Source organism: Carassius carassius, chromosome 43 (assembly GCF_963082965.1).
Source record: "Carassius carassius chromosome 43, fCarCar2.1, whole genome shotgun sequence".
NCBI classification, from domain to species: domain Eukaryota; kingdom Metazoa; phylum Chordata; class Actinopteri; order Cypriniformes; family Cyprinidae; genus Carassius; species Carassius carassius.
This window is the reverse complement of record NC_081797.1, coordinates 14,045,109-14,058,444: the sequence shown is the minus strand read 5'-3', so window position 1 is coordinate 14,058,444 and position 13,336 is coordinate 14,045,109. Positions and strand designations below refer to the sequence as shown.

At 38.0% G+C, this 13,336-nt stretch overlaps 1 protein-coding gene across 10 annotated transcripts in view; it reads left to right on the top strand.

Moving 5' to 3' along the window:
• The window catches only part of cadps2 (Ca++-dependent secretion activator 2), a 136,554-nt gene that overhangs the window by 77,357 nt on the left and 45,861 nt on the right, over positions 1-13,336 (top strand). For all 10 annotated transcript variants that reach the window (XM_059536974.1, XM_059536976.1, XM_059536975.1 and 7 more), the window contains exons 7-12: positions 1,153-1,264; positions 1,671-1,810; positions 5,761-5,827; positions 6,453-6,561; positions 7,440-7,646; positions 10,482-10,618. In XM_059536974.1, coding sequence (XP_059392957.1) covers positions 1,153-1,264; positions 1,671-1,810; positions 5,761-5,827; positions 6,453-6,561; positions 7,440-7,646; positions 10,482-10,618 — 772 coding nt within the window. The remainder of the gene's footprint in view (positions 1-1,152; positions 1,265-1,670; positions 1,811-5,760; positions 5,828-6,452; positions 6,562-7,439; positions 7,647-10,481; positions 10,619-13,336) is intronic.

Here is a 13,336-nt window from a genome sequence, read left to right as displayed (position 1 = left end):
ATTTTAATGCTTTATATGATACAAGCGATTCATTGGTCCGCCATTTGTTCTGCTGAAGCATGCACTTTCTTTATCAGTATATAGGCTAAAGATCTCATATGTTAGCTCAACCAAATGTACATACTGCACAGTTCGTTCACATTCAAAACACTGTCTGGGGGCTTTATTGTTTTAGAAAGCAGAAGAACTGAATTAGATGTGGGAGTCGACTCCTACAGTCTATTTGCCACAAGCAACTGTTGGCCCGCCTGAGAGAAAGAGTTCATTTGATTATGCTGTTGTGTGTTTGCTCAGCTATAGATATACAATATGTCTGTATTTTTCTTAGTGATCTAATCTCAGAAACTCACACATAGACGTGTTCTGATAGACTGATATGCAAGCATGCTATACATAAAGATGACTCTCAGTCAAGCTCTGCCAGCTTTCCTAACAGACTGGCTTTAGAGTCAATATTTGTTTTTATGGCTTTCTTTTGGAGTTAAGTTATATTTTTAGAGTCAAGCTTTTGGAGTTAAATTGTTTCTTCAAGTCTTGTTTTTAGTTTTGCTTTTGGAGTCAATTCTTGTTTTTTGTTTAGTCAAAACTCAAGTCTTAATGTAAGTCTTGTGATTGGAGTAATTTTTTTTAAGTCAAGTCTTGTTTTTATGTCTTGTGTTTAGAGTCATTTCTTGTTTTTGAAGGCGTCTTGTTTTTAAGTCAAGTCTTGTTTTAAGTCTAGTCTTTGGAGTAATTTCTTGTTTTCAGAGGTAAATTTTGTTTTCAGTCTTGCTGTTTGAATCAAGTTTTACTTTATGTATTGTCTTTTTATTTCCGTTTTTTGGAGTTAAATTAAAAAATTTTAGTCTTGCTTTTTGAATCAACATATTTTTAATGTCTTGATGTCAAGATCTATCTCATATGCAAACAGACAAAATGTTTGGTGTGTTTAATTCTTATTAGTGGGAAAAAATAAAACACTGTGTGTATATATATATATATATATATATATATATATATATAAATTACAAAAGCAAAGTTTTACAAAAACAAATAGACATACTAATTTGATCAAACAAAGACAGGAAATATTCAGCAGACACTTCTGGAGAAGTGGTGAATACAAAATGAAGTCTCCTACTGAGACGGCTGATTTGTTTTCTTCTTCTACAGGTGGGGCACACAAGGAGATTTCACCACCACACACCCCCTGCCCGCAGTCAAAGTCAAACTCTTCACCGAAAGCACTGGAGTCCTGGCTCTGGAGGACAAGGAGCTGGGCAGGGTGAGACCAGAGTCTGTCTGTCCTTCCATCCACCGCTAAAGTTTACATCCAGCTACTTCTGTGTTCGATCTGGACAACATGCTCAATTACAACATGGGAACAGATGTTCTGCACACAGTGTGGGCATGTGTGTTTGTATGTGTGCGAGGGGAAAGTGAGCTACAGGCGAGAAAATCTCTTGTGATTAGGACTCATGCTCCTGGAGTAACAGATGGAGACTTCCCGTTAGAGAACAGACTGCACCTCTTCCATCCATTTTCTCCTGCTGTCTCTCTCTGTTCATCAGTCTAACCCTCTTTTTCTCTCCTCTCCCATCATCCCTTTCACACCTATCTCTCCAGCTGCCTGTCCAGGTGTATCTGTCCTAATAACATTTTTCTCTCATGCTTTCTCTGGTTCTGTCCAGGTGGTCCTTCACCCCACTACAAACGGGCCCAAAACAGCAGAGTTGCACAAGATGGTAGTGCCTAAGAACAGCCAAGACGTGGATCTGAAAATCAAACTGGCGGTCCGCATGGACAAACCCCCCAACATGAAGCACAGCGGGTACGTCTGTAATGACGCTCAATCCTGACCTCCAGGATCTGAATACATCCTCATGTGCTATTATAGAAGCCATGAGAAGAGAAAAAAACAATGCACAAATGAAAACCACAAATAGAAAGTCCATGGATAAATAAGTTTTATTCTCACAGTTAGGAAATAATCAGCATTATATCAGCATAAATATAGAATAAATATGTAAGTCTTAAAGTAAACTTGTAATGATGGTAATGGTATTTGTCAGTTTGTGTGTGTGTGTGTGTGTGTGTGTGTGTGTGTGTGTGTGTGTGTGTGTGTGTGTGTGTGTGTGTGTGTGTGTGTGTGTGTGTGTGTGTGTGTGTGTGTGTGTGTGTGTGTGTGTGTGTGTGTGTGTGTGTGTGTGTGTGTGTTTAGCATTTGATTGAAGGGGAAAAAATTTACACCATTCAGCTGCAAGTAAGTTTATATGAATTAGGTGCTTTGGACAAAATGTGGTTATAGTGCCACCTTGTGAGCATTTATTATTCGTGCGACTCTCCTCTTGTTACAGAACGTATATTAGAATAAGAATTCAGATTTGGTATTTTTCAAAGCAACACAATTGCAATTGTCTGTCTGTATTTACTCATCCAGACTGGGCTCTGTCAGTTAATGCCAAAGTTCTCAAAAGTGAGTAGCTGCAGTGAAGATGTGCGGGACCAGCTGCTGGGGTCCTTCCCTCAGCAGGACGGGGTCAGGGGTCAGATCACTGCCATCAGCCTGCTAATTACACAGAGGCCCTGTGTGCTTCCTCTAAAGAGCGGCTCCCTGAGAGGCCTGCTCTAATTGGCAGAAGCCTCTTCAACCTGCAATTACCTTTTTAACGGACCTCACAAGACATCGCAGAGGACCACTTCAGACGGATAAACCATTCTCACACAGATACTGTGCTGAGAATCAAATTTACATGAATTGTGACATTTTATTTTGATTTGCTCTAAAATAGAAATTCAGTTTTTATTTACTCGCCCTCTTTCCATTAGACGCTTCAGACAATATGTTTTAATAAACTATACTTGAAAATAGTCTTTTGGTGCATTCAAGTCAGAAAGATCACATTTACAAATTGAACGCACATAAACGCCACAACAACTCTAAGCGTTCTTTTCTTTCAATGTACACTCTTTATTCGTAATTTTGTAAAAGTAGTGTTTAAATACTTTGTTGTAGTTGTTGTTTTGTAGAAATGTTAGACTGCCATCTTTCTCTGACCAAAGTGACTTGAACACACATTTGACGTCGTATTTACAACTTCCCATCTCGTAAATGCGAACTTCCCAGGAGGACTTGAACACAGCATTTGACTCCTCCAGCATAATCCAAATCTTCTAAAGCCACATTTGTGTGAGGAATAGGCTAAATTCATGATGCTTTTTGTTCGCATTTGAGATTTGTAAGACCAAAATCGTACCATTTCAGTCTTAGGTTTTTCCAATTTCTCATGTACCCACACACATGCACAAAAACAAACACCTGATGACTGTCCCAGTGCATGGGAAGAGAGAGAGCAATCGGTGGGGAGATTTTCAGGTTGAGTGCACCCCATTAAAAGAAGCCATCTGTTTATCAGCAGAGCGACTGAAGAATTGGTAGCCATTCAGTTTTGTGGAGTGACCCCAGCGTGGCCCTGAGAGAGAGCCAGTCTGATCAGTCTGTCTCGGTCTCACTTATGCTCACTGCCTCTTTCTTTCTCTCCCATGCTCCTTTTTTTACTTCTTTTTGTATGCCTTTAAAACCATCTTTGCCCTCTTTCGTTTGAGGGCCAGGGCACACATTAAAGCCCTTTTTACACGTCTGCATTTTTCTCTCATAAAATCTCTTTTAACCTTACCCCTTCGGTTACAGCTGTACATCCCATTTATGACTCACTGTTTTGTGTTATTGCATGTGATATTTTATACTACCTATGCTAAAAGTGATGAAGATTGAAAAATATAGCATTGTAATGGGAGTTTAATACGCTCTTTTAGTATTATTTCTGTACCGTAATAGTAATATTTTTGAATTTGTATATTTTTTTTGTCATTTATTTATTCATTCATTCATTGTTTGTTTGTAAAGTTTTCTCACCTCTCTCTTTTATTTTTTATTTTATTTTAATTTTTTTTGGTGTTGTAGTGTTAGTAATTTTAGTACATAACAACAAACAAAACTAACTTACATTTATTTCTTGTAGTTGCCAAGGCACCATTTCTATTTTTTCCTACAGGTCCCAGACCCCCAGACTGCCCCCCCCCACCACCACCTTTTTTTTTTAATAATATTTCAGTTTTTTTTATATAATTGCAATAAGTGCAAAGAATGAAGGAACAATGTACTGAGAGCTACAGTTATGTATTTGTATGCAAATCATTCATGATTCAGTTTTTAGATTTATTTTTACAGCTGATTTAAGTTTTAATAATTTGTCTTCCAGTTTATTGTAGTTAGTTGCCATATGCATAATTTATTTAAATGTAAATTTTATTTAATTACTTTTTTTAAATAGATTTAGTTTTAGATAACATTAACAACACTGGTTTAAAAGCAAAGAAACAATGTCCTGATAATTACAAGAACGCATTCCTAGGCAAATCATTCTTTTAAAAAACTAAACATATATTAAGTCACTAAACTAAATAGCAGATTATTTAATAATGCCTTTATTTGAAAACCACAGAGTTCGGAGTTCCAAATCGGTTCACTTTGTGTTTCTAAATGAGGCCCAATTAAAAATCAGTGTTTTCTGCAATACTGCCATTTAACCACATGGGGGCACTACAACCGTTGTAAAAACCACTCCCATCTGACATGTAATGCCACTTTTTTCTCATAGTGACTATTTCTTCAGTGTTTAATTGGACTTTTTACAATCATATGGACATAAATTGTGAGGTTAACATTTGTATCGTTTAAAAACTCAGAATCTTAACTTGCATTGTGCAATTTATCAGAGTGATAAAACCTATAGACTTTTCTCGAATGTTAATGAACGATGAGAAGAACAGATTATTTGTAAATTAAGTCTTTCTGCAAACAAGTTGTGCTTCCTTTTGAGTAGGTTAGAAAAAATAATAAATCATATCAGCTTAAAAGGATGAATCTGGCTCAATTTCAGTTTTATTTAGCCAGTGCTGTAATTTAAACTGTGATTTGTATTCATTTTTTTACGATTCCTTTTGTGAAATGAAATATTACTTGTATTTCTGAAAAAAAAACACGTCGAACAGTTAAAAATGCTATTAATGCAACTCTTCAGTTTCTGCATTTGCTGACTGGTCTCTACCTGCACTACTTGCAATGTTTTGTTTCTTCAGAAGATTGTCATTATTATTATTATTATTACTATTATTGTTCAGATTGAGCTGAAGTTGGCTGGAAAGTGCCTGCGGCGTGCCGTTCACCCTGGAGGTCGTCTCGCCCGCCGTTATCCGGCCATTGTTGCCATCTAATTGGGATCATGTGTATCAGAAAGGTGTCGGAGAGTGAGCTGAAAATCACTTTCACAAGTGGATGATTACCTCTGCCACATGTTAACCCAGACTGGCCCGCTTCCATGCACTCATTGCTCCCTCAACCTTGACTGGAGCTTTTTCCCCCACAGGCGCTGTGTGTCCATTTATGAAGAATTGATTTCACCTTACCCATATTTCTGCACACATCCTTTTTTTTTTGTCACAGTTCTGAGAATGTGCGCTTAATCAATAGCCGATGTTTTTTCCTCTCTGTCATTGAGTGAACAGGACAGAATTCAGGCGTTTGGGGAATTAATGAATGACTGCAAGTAAACTGTAAACTTTCTATAAGGGTTTTTAACCTTGGCTTAATCGATATGATATATTTTAACATGATGATTTTTTTGATCATGTTCGTGAATTAAAAAATCGTGGGACGTTTCTGCTGTCGATCTGATGAATCCATGACACTCATCATAATATATCTTTATTTCTCTGTAGGTATCTTTACGCTTTAGGCCAGAGAGTCTGGAAGCGATGGAAGAGGAGATATTTTGTGCTTGTTCAGGTGGGCAGATTTCCTTATTAAAGCTTTATATACATTTAATTCATCTGCTGAAAAAAAAGGTTTTCAAATGATTTTATGAAGTTTTTTTTCCCCCAGCAAATTAATTTTTGAATGTCTCATGCATTTTGTGTTTACAAATGTTGTTTTTCTGAAGGAAAACTATTTTTTTTTGTGTGTAAAGGAGTGCTGCATCATCATTGATTTAATAAAATCAATTAATAAATCACTATCCTACTTCTGCGATAGTGGCATGTTTGTGTAAAATATTTTATGGGGGGAAAAACAGTGATTTTGTTGAATGAATCAGCAGGTTCTGTTGTTGAATTTGATGTGTAACACACACACACACTCACACACACAAATAATAACAAGAATATGGCTGACCTGTCAGAGAACATTATGACATCATAATTATTTTTAATTGGTCCATTTGAGTAAAATACCACAATAAATCCTTGCACAAAATATAATGCGTTACCTGCATTTGTGACATAACACAGTTTCAATATAAATTCTACATTTTTTAAGCTCTGTGTACTGTACAAATATAATAATATTGTATTACAATTTAGGATGAAAAAAAAGGATTGTGTTAAGATGGTTTCCTCTGTGTTCTGTTGTTCAGGTGAGTCAGTACACATTTGCTATGTGCAGTTACCGGGAGAAGAAGTCCGAGCCGCATGAGCTGATGCAGTTGGACGGGTATACGGTAGATTACTCTGATCCGCAGCCAGGTACACTCACGCTTCAACACTAATGCCTTATTTATTAATTCTCATGTGGGCGTTTAGATTTTACTTCAAAATGGGATGAATAATCATGGTTAAAATGAATTTCAGGGACCTCTGTCTTAAAATTGCTGCATTCGAAAGAGATGCACATTATGAGCTTAAATGAAGCAGGGGCGACTTGTTGTAGAAAAGCAGAATATATTTAATTACACGGAGTGAAATGAGGTGGAAATAACATGTAAGGATTTAGACATTTGAAATGTTATTTTTATATATATTTATATACACAAATAAGTATTACATGTTTAATGAATATCTGTGTTATGTTGAAAGTTTTATATCTTTGTGTATAATCTTTTAATAATATATTTTATCAAAATATAAATATCTATCAAATGTTTTTATGTCTGTGTTGTTGTTTTTTTTTACGTTTGTTAGAATCCAAAGCAACTTTACGTTGAGATTATTTTGGTAGCACTTTAATATAGGGAACAATTCTCACTAATAACTAGTTGCTTAATAGCATGCCTATTATTAACATATTGGCTGTTTATTAGCATTTATAAAGCACACATTATTCATCGTGACCATATTCTACATCACCAAAATACCTAAATGTGTCAACTGCCTTACTAACTATCAATAAGCAGCAAATTATGAGTTTATTGAAGCAAAAGTCATAATGGTTTGTTAATAGCAAGAATTGAACCTTAAGATAAAGTGTGAGCATTATTTTTAGCATCAGCTGCATGAAACACATTATGATTGATGTGTAGATGCCTAAATAGAGGAAGGAAAACACTCATGAGTGTATTTCTTAGTGAAGTGTTCTTGAAAGAAAAAAAAAAGACGTATTAATTTGCTAAAACCAATCTCTGCAGGTCTTCAGGGAGGCAGAGCCTTCTTCAGTGCTGTCCGAGAAGGGGATCTAGTGGTGTTCGCCAGCAATGACGATCAGGATCGCGCTCTTTGGGTCCAAGCCATGTACCGTGCCACAGGTCAATCCTATAAACCAGTAGCGCCTGCCCAGAACCAGCAGAACTGCAGAGGAGGGAACGCCCAAAAAGATGCCCCCGTGTCCTTACTCAGTATGTTTTATGAAGTGTTTTAAATATGTGTTTTTTAGATTGTGATTTTCTTGATTTCAGACCTTTTTTTTAAATCCCCAAACCTAAAATAAGGTGGGCTCTTTTCCGCCACCTTCAGCCGTCTCCTCCTGAATGGACTTTGAAATTGGAGGTTGTGGTGGCCAGCCATCGATCCATTGGGCCGCAGCACAGACACAGTCTAAACAAATGTCAGCGGGGGGCTTGAATAACCCAAACACTGCTGCTGAGTGAAAGGAGGAGCACTTACACAGCTCAAATGCTGCAGTTTGCTCACTTTCAACAAACAGAGAGTGAGCCGAATGAGGTTTATATCATTATCGCCTCTGAAGAAGCGTTCTGTGAGCTCCAGGGCATTCATTTAACGTAAAAGCTAAGGAACATGGCTTAAAACTAGCATTTTGCTCATAAATCTGCTATATAATCACTATAAAGCTTCCTTTTTGAGCACTGATGGTGATTATGAACATGAAAACTGTCTTTTATGAGTTAATAATGTGCATGCGCTGGCACTCGACTTCACAAGCGCCGCCGTTTGACTCCCATAAAATGTCTTTCAAGGTCTCTTCATTCTTGTCTTACTGGACTTCATACACATCTTTTCATGCCTCCAAGGTTCAATGCAAAAGCCAAATGGAATGATGGCGAATTGTTTGATAAAAAGAGCATTGAAAAGTTCCTTGGATCGCCAAAACGAAATGATTGCCCGGAAATCATCACAGTCACTGATAACCAAAGTATTCGGCAAGTTAAAAGGTCATGCATTTTTTCAGAAATACTTCTTACAGATTGAATTTTATCACTAAATGAAAGCGAATTCCCTTAAAATCCAGTCCCATTTGACGCCTGTTAACAAAATCCGCCACGTTTCAGCGAGTCGATGAAGTTATTAACTCGTCCTGACATTGGATTTCCTATCATAGATTGATTCGCAGAGATCTGTCTCGCCGCCTTACGCTCAACACTACCCGGAGTCCTCTCATAGCCAGATCGGTGTTTCATATCTGAAGGAACGCTGATGTCTTGTCCTGCCTCATTAGTCTTTCCGACTCCAGCTGGATTCACTTGAAGCGACCCGCCGAGCCGTACCTGCGATATCGCCCCTGCTGCCATGTTGATACCTGTCATAAAGCTCCTGTCCGCCTTGTGGAGAGATGTCAGATGGATGTGACTGCTGGCGTGACCGCCTGGACCTGCCCCCTTCAGCTGGGATTAAAGACGACGCACCCCCTCCGCACTGACTCCATCCACTTGTCCATGGATAATAGCGGTAACTTGAAGTTGACACGGATCAATGTGCTGCTCCTGTCAAACCCCATCTGTCAGACTCTCCACGTGGATCAATACCATGCTCCTCTTTTGTCTCTTTTTTTTCTCGATGTAACGAACATAAAATGACCTACATCGAATTAAAAGAACAGACAATGGGCCTATGGTTTTCGATCGGGAGATCGTACTTCTGAGCACCCAACAAGTGATTTTTTGGGGGGAACCAACAAATGCCAATACTGCTTCCAGGCAAGAACGGGGCTTTTCACCATCAATACCAAGTCGTTGGCATGCCAGAAATGGCAGCGTTAATAAAAGCAATCACTAATGCTCGTCTCAAGAAGGTGCCGCTGGCCATGGAGGCGTCAGGAGATGTGTCTCGAAAGCCTTGGTCTTTTGTGGTCCTTGAGAAGCGAAGGCCCTCTCTCCGCATATGTGGGCTCTCAACACGCCGCCAGCGAGTGTTAGGCTTTTCACGGACCTCCCATTAGCCCATATTGAGGACGTTTCGTGAAAGGACTGGAAATGAACTTAGGCACACTTTTAGTGCTTTCTCCTGCTTTTTCTGCCTTGCTTCTTTCACTCGGCTCCTTCTTTCTCTGACCCCTCGGCCCCTTCGCAACATTTTTTTTTTTCGCTCCTGCATTCAATCCCCCCCACACCCCCTTTCCTCTCTGCCTAAGCCGTGTCAGGAAGTCTGAATGCGTACGTTGGCGAACGTGCGCCTGCGTTCATCCTAATTACAGCGCTCTCATAAAGGTGCGCTCCTTTTACTCAAGGTCGAGACTCAATCAGAATGAGTGACATCACTTTTATAAAACTCACCTGTCTTCACCAGTCACCGAAAAATAGCTTTAAGTGCTTTGAAGTCACACGTTTTTGTTTATATTCTGTTTCCACACAGCGGCGTTTTAAGCGTTTAATGCGTTAAAGATCAGAACATTCAGCCCGACGCAGCTTAGCGAAGGCTACAGGGTGGTTTTTGCCAGACTTGGCCTTTATTTTAAAAGACTGAAGGCTGGTTTGAATGCAAGAGGTGTTCGATTGATAAATTAGAGCACTTTGGGGTTGATATTTATGTGGGCATGTGGACAAAGTGCTAATATTTTACAGCAGTTTACAGCCACGCTTCGGTAACGTTTCAGAGCGCCTGCCAGCTGAAATGTGGAAAACTGAGTTTCACAGTGTAGCTTTGGCCAAAAGAGGTGAAATGCAAACACTCGGGCTGTGTACGGAGATGGAGAGAGTGTAACCAAACACAGATTTCAGGCTTTTACACAGCGCTTCAAGGTGTGAACCACACTTGTGTTCCACTACGGTGGCTTCCTTTGAATAGTAGTACATATAAAATTGTTTGCGATATTTGTTTGGCCTTTTATATAATGCTAATGTTTGTTTCCTTTGCCCTAATGGACGTCTTTATGCATTTACAGCACAAACAGGCATTAACTGGCCATCTCTCGTGGTGGGGATGGGATTTTCAGCACAAAACGGTGCCGCATGCCAACGTGTGCCAGATTTCTGACTGTGTGTGTGTTTCTGGCGCAGGTTTGGAGAAGACTCAGAGACAGGGAGTGGAGGAGCTCATCTCTGCCATGCCATGCAACTTCGACCACGCCAGCCTGTTCTTCATCCTGCAGAAACACACACTCATACACCGCATGAACGACTCATTTTCCTGCCTGGTGAGAGCACAAAAGTGTGTTGCGATGGAGATGATGTGTTATACTTTCCAGAAATATTTGGTAAAGACAGTAAAGATATAATTTAGGTAATAAGTAGTGCTGTCAAATGATTAATCGCGATGAATCACATTCAAAATAAAAGTTTTTGCTTACATATTATATGTGTGTGTACTGTGTTAATTATTATGTGTTTATACATGTGCAGACATACAGTATATATTTAGAAAATATGTACATGTATTTCCATGTATATATTAATATACATATAATTTACATTATATATATAAATATATTTAATATATAAACAACATATTTTTCTTAAGTATATACATGCACGTGTATGAATTTATATATACATAATAAATATAAACAGTACACGCATACATATATGAACAAAAACTTTTATTTTGGAAGCGATTAATCGCGATTAATGATATGACAGCACTATAAATAAGTAAGCATAACATCATTTGTACGAATGTATGTGTTTGACTTGTAAAGAATAGTTTGTGTGGGAATCATATTGGTTGCATTGGTTGTTTCTATATGGTTTTGACTCACTAATAAGACATGATTTATAAGTATCATTCATTTATGAATCTTTTGGACTAAATTGTTGTGTTAAGTGGTTTTATGTACAGTTGAAAAAACGGCTAATCAGAATCATCCATTCAGGAATAGTTTGGACTACACTGGTTGCGCTACATTTTTAATAACTTGCGATTTGGTTGAACTACGTTGGTTGCGCTATATGGTTTTGACTCACTAATAAGAAGTGACTCATAAGAATCATTTATTTGGGAATCAGCTGGACTACACTAGTCATTCTGAATGTTTTTTATTCAATAAAAAGATGGCTCATAAGCATCATCCCGTTCAGGACTACATTAATTATAAGGAAATGATTCACTTCTTCAGGTATCATTTGAACTACATTTTTTGTGCTAGATGGGTTTGATTCACTAATAAGAACTGGATAATAAAAATAACCATCATCATGTGCTAACTGCCCTATGGTTTTGATTTAATGAGAATAACTGATTTGTGAGAATCAATTGCTTAGCAGTTGATTTGACTACACTGTAAACACTTGTATATTTTTTGATTCATTAAAAAGAACCGACTCATAAGAATAATCTGGGAATCACTGTTTTTTCAGAATCGTTTATTCAGGAACTGGTTGGGCTACATTCGCTGCGCTATATGGTTATAAATTACTGAAAATCATTTATTCAGTTGTTCAATTTAATTGTTTTGGTGACACAGGTTGCACAGTATGTTTTTGATTCACTAAAAAGATCTAGATCATAAGAGTCATTCGTTTGGGTGTTGGACTACTCTGCTTGTGCTGTATGTTTTTGATTCACTAAAAAGAACCAGATAATTTGTTCTGGAATCGGTTGGACTACACTGGTCATGTGAATGGTTTTGATTCTTCCAGCATAGAAGAATCATTCTCTCAGGAATGGTTTAGACTGCACAGGCTGTGCTGCATGGTTTTGATTTACTTCATTAAAATTATTCATTTGTTTGGGAATCATTAGGCTCTGTATGTTTTTACACTCATTCCCAGAATGAACATAAAAAGTCTGTTGATCACATTCAGGTCTTGTCATAAGTGAGTGTGTGTTGTGTAGTGAAAGTATTAGATATGGGAGTGGTTTCTATGGATGGAGGGGAGGGTTGTAGCCCTCCGGCTGAGTCAGGGCTCACAGTTAAGACGGGGATAAACACTTTCAATCAATACAACCCAAATAGGAAAACCATCCGCTTGAATCCCGTCTTCTCCATTTACTGCCTTGAATACAAGATCCCTGCTGAGGACTGAGTATGTATGTTTATGTCTTGTGCGTGCTATGAAATTGGAACAGTCGTTGGGCACATATAATCATGAATTGTCCCCAATAGACTACAAGTTGGGTGGAGGTACCAAACACAGCTAATGGTGCAAATTCAATGCTAGTTTTTGTATGTATAACTCAGTACACAATGTATAGTAATATGCAGTTGTCATTTTTCCCCCATTTGCTGTTAACACACTCATTGTGGCTCCGTACCTGCTCCGAGTGACCACCTTCTGTTATCCATTCAGCTTCTGAATGACTCTGTCTGCGTTTGGCTCTTTGTGAAGGCTCTACAGCCTTTGTTCAAACTTCTGTGTTCGGCAAAAAGAGAGCCACAAAAGCCACCTGAATGTGCTGCTTTTCCCATGCCTTCTGGGATGTGACATCTGTGGGGGAGTGGGCCTGTTTTCAGGCAAATGAACAGAGGGGGAATGGGATTTTTTGGTTAACCACATGCATACTATGGTTGCCTACTAAATGTATCCTGTAGATTATGGGTCGCTAATGCAATAGAAATCTTCAGATGTTCCAAAAAAAATGCAAATAAAAAACATTCTCAAGCATTCACCTCTGTTAACCTGCTAGTTTCATAATATGTGGTTCTTGTAACTTTATGACTCTACATGCTTGTTTAAAAAATGTTACATTAAAATTCCATCTGACAACCCCCCCCCCACACACACAAAAACAATTATTATTATTATTATTTTTAAAATCAGATTTAACATTCAGGATCATACTGATATTTTTCATGTGTGTTCAAAACAAACTAATTTGAGTCATATACTGATTTTAATAATGCATAGATGTAAATAAATATACAAAACAGATGTAAAAATACTGTTTAATGTATAAAGGTGCTGCTTTTAATATA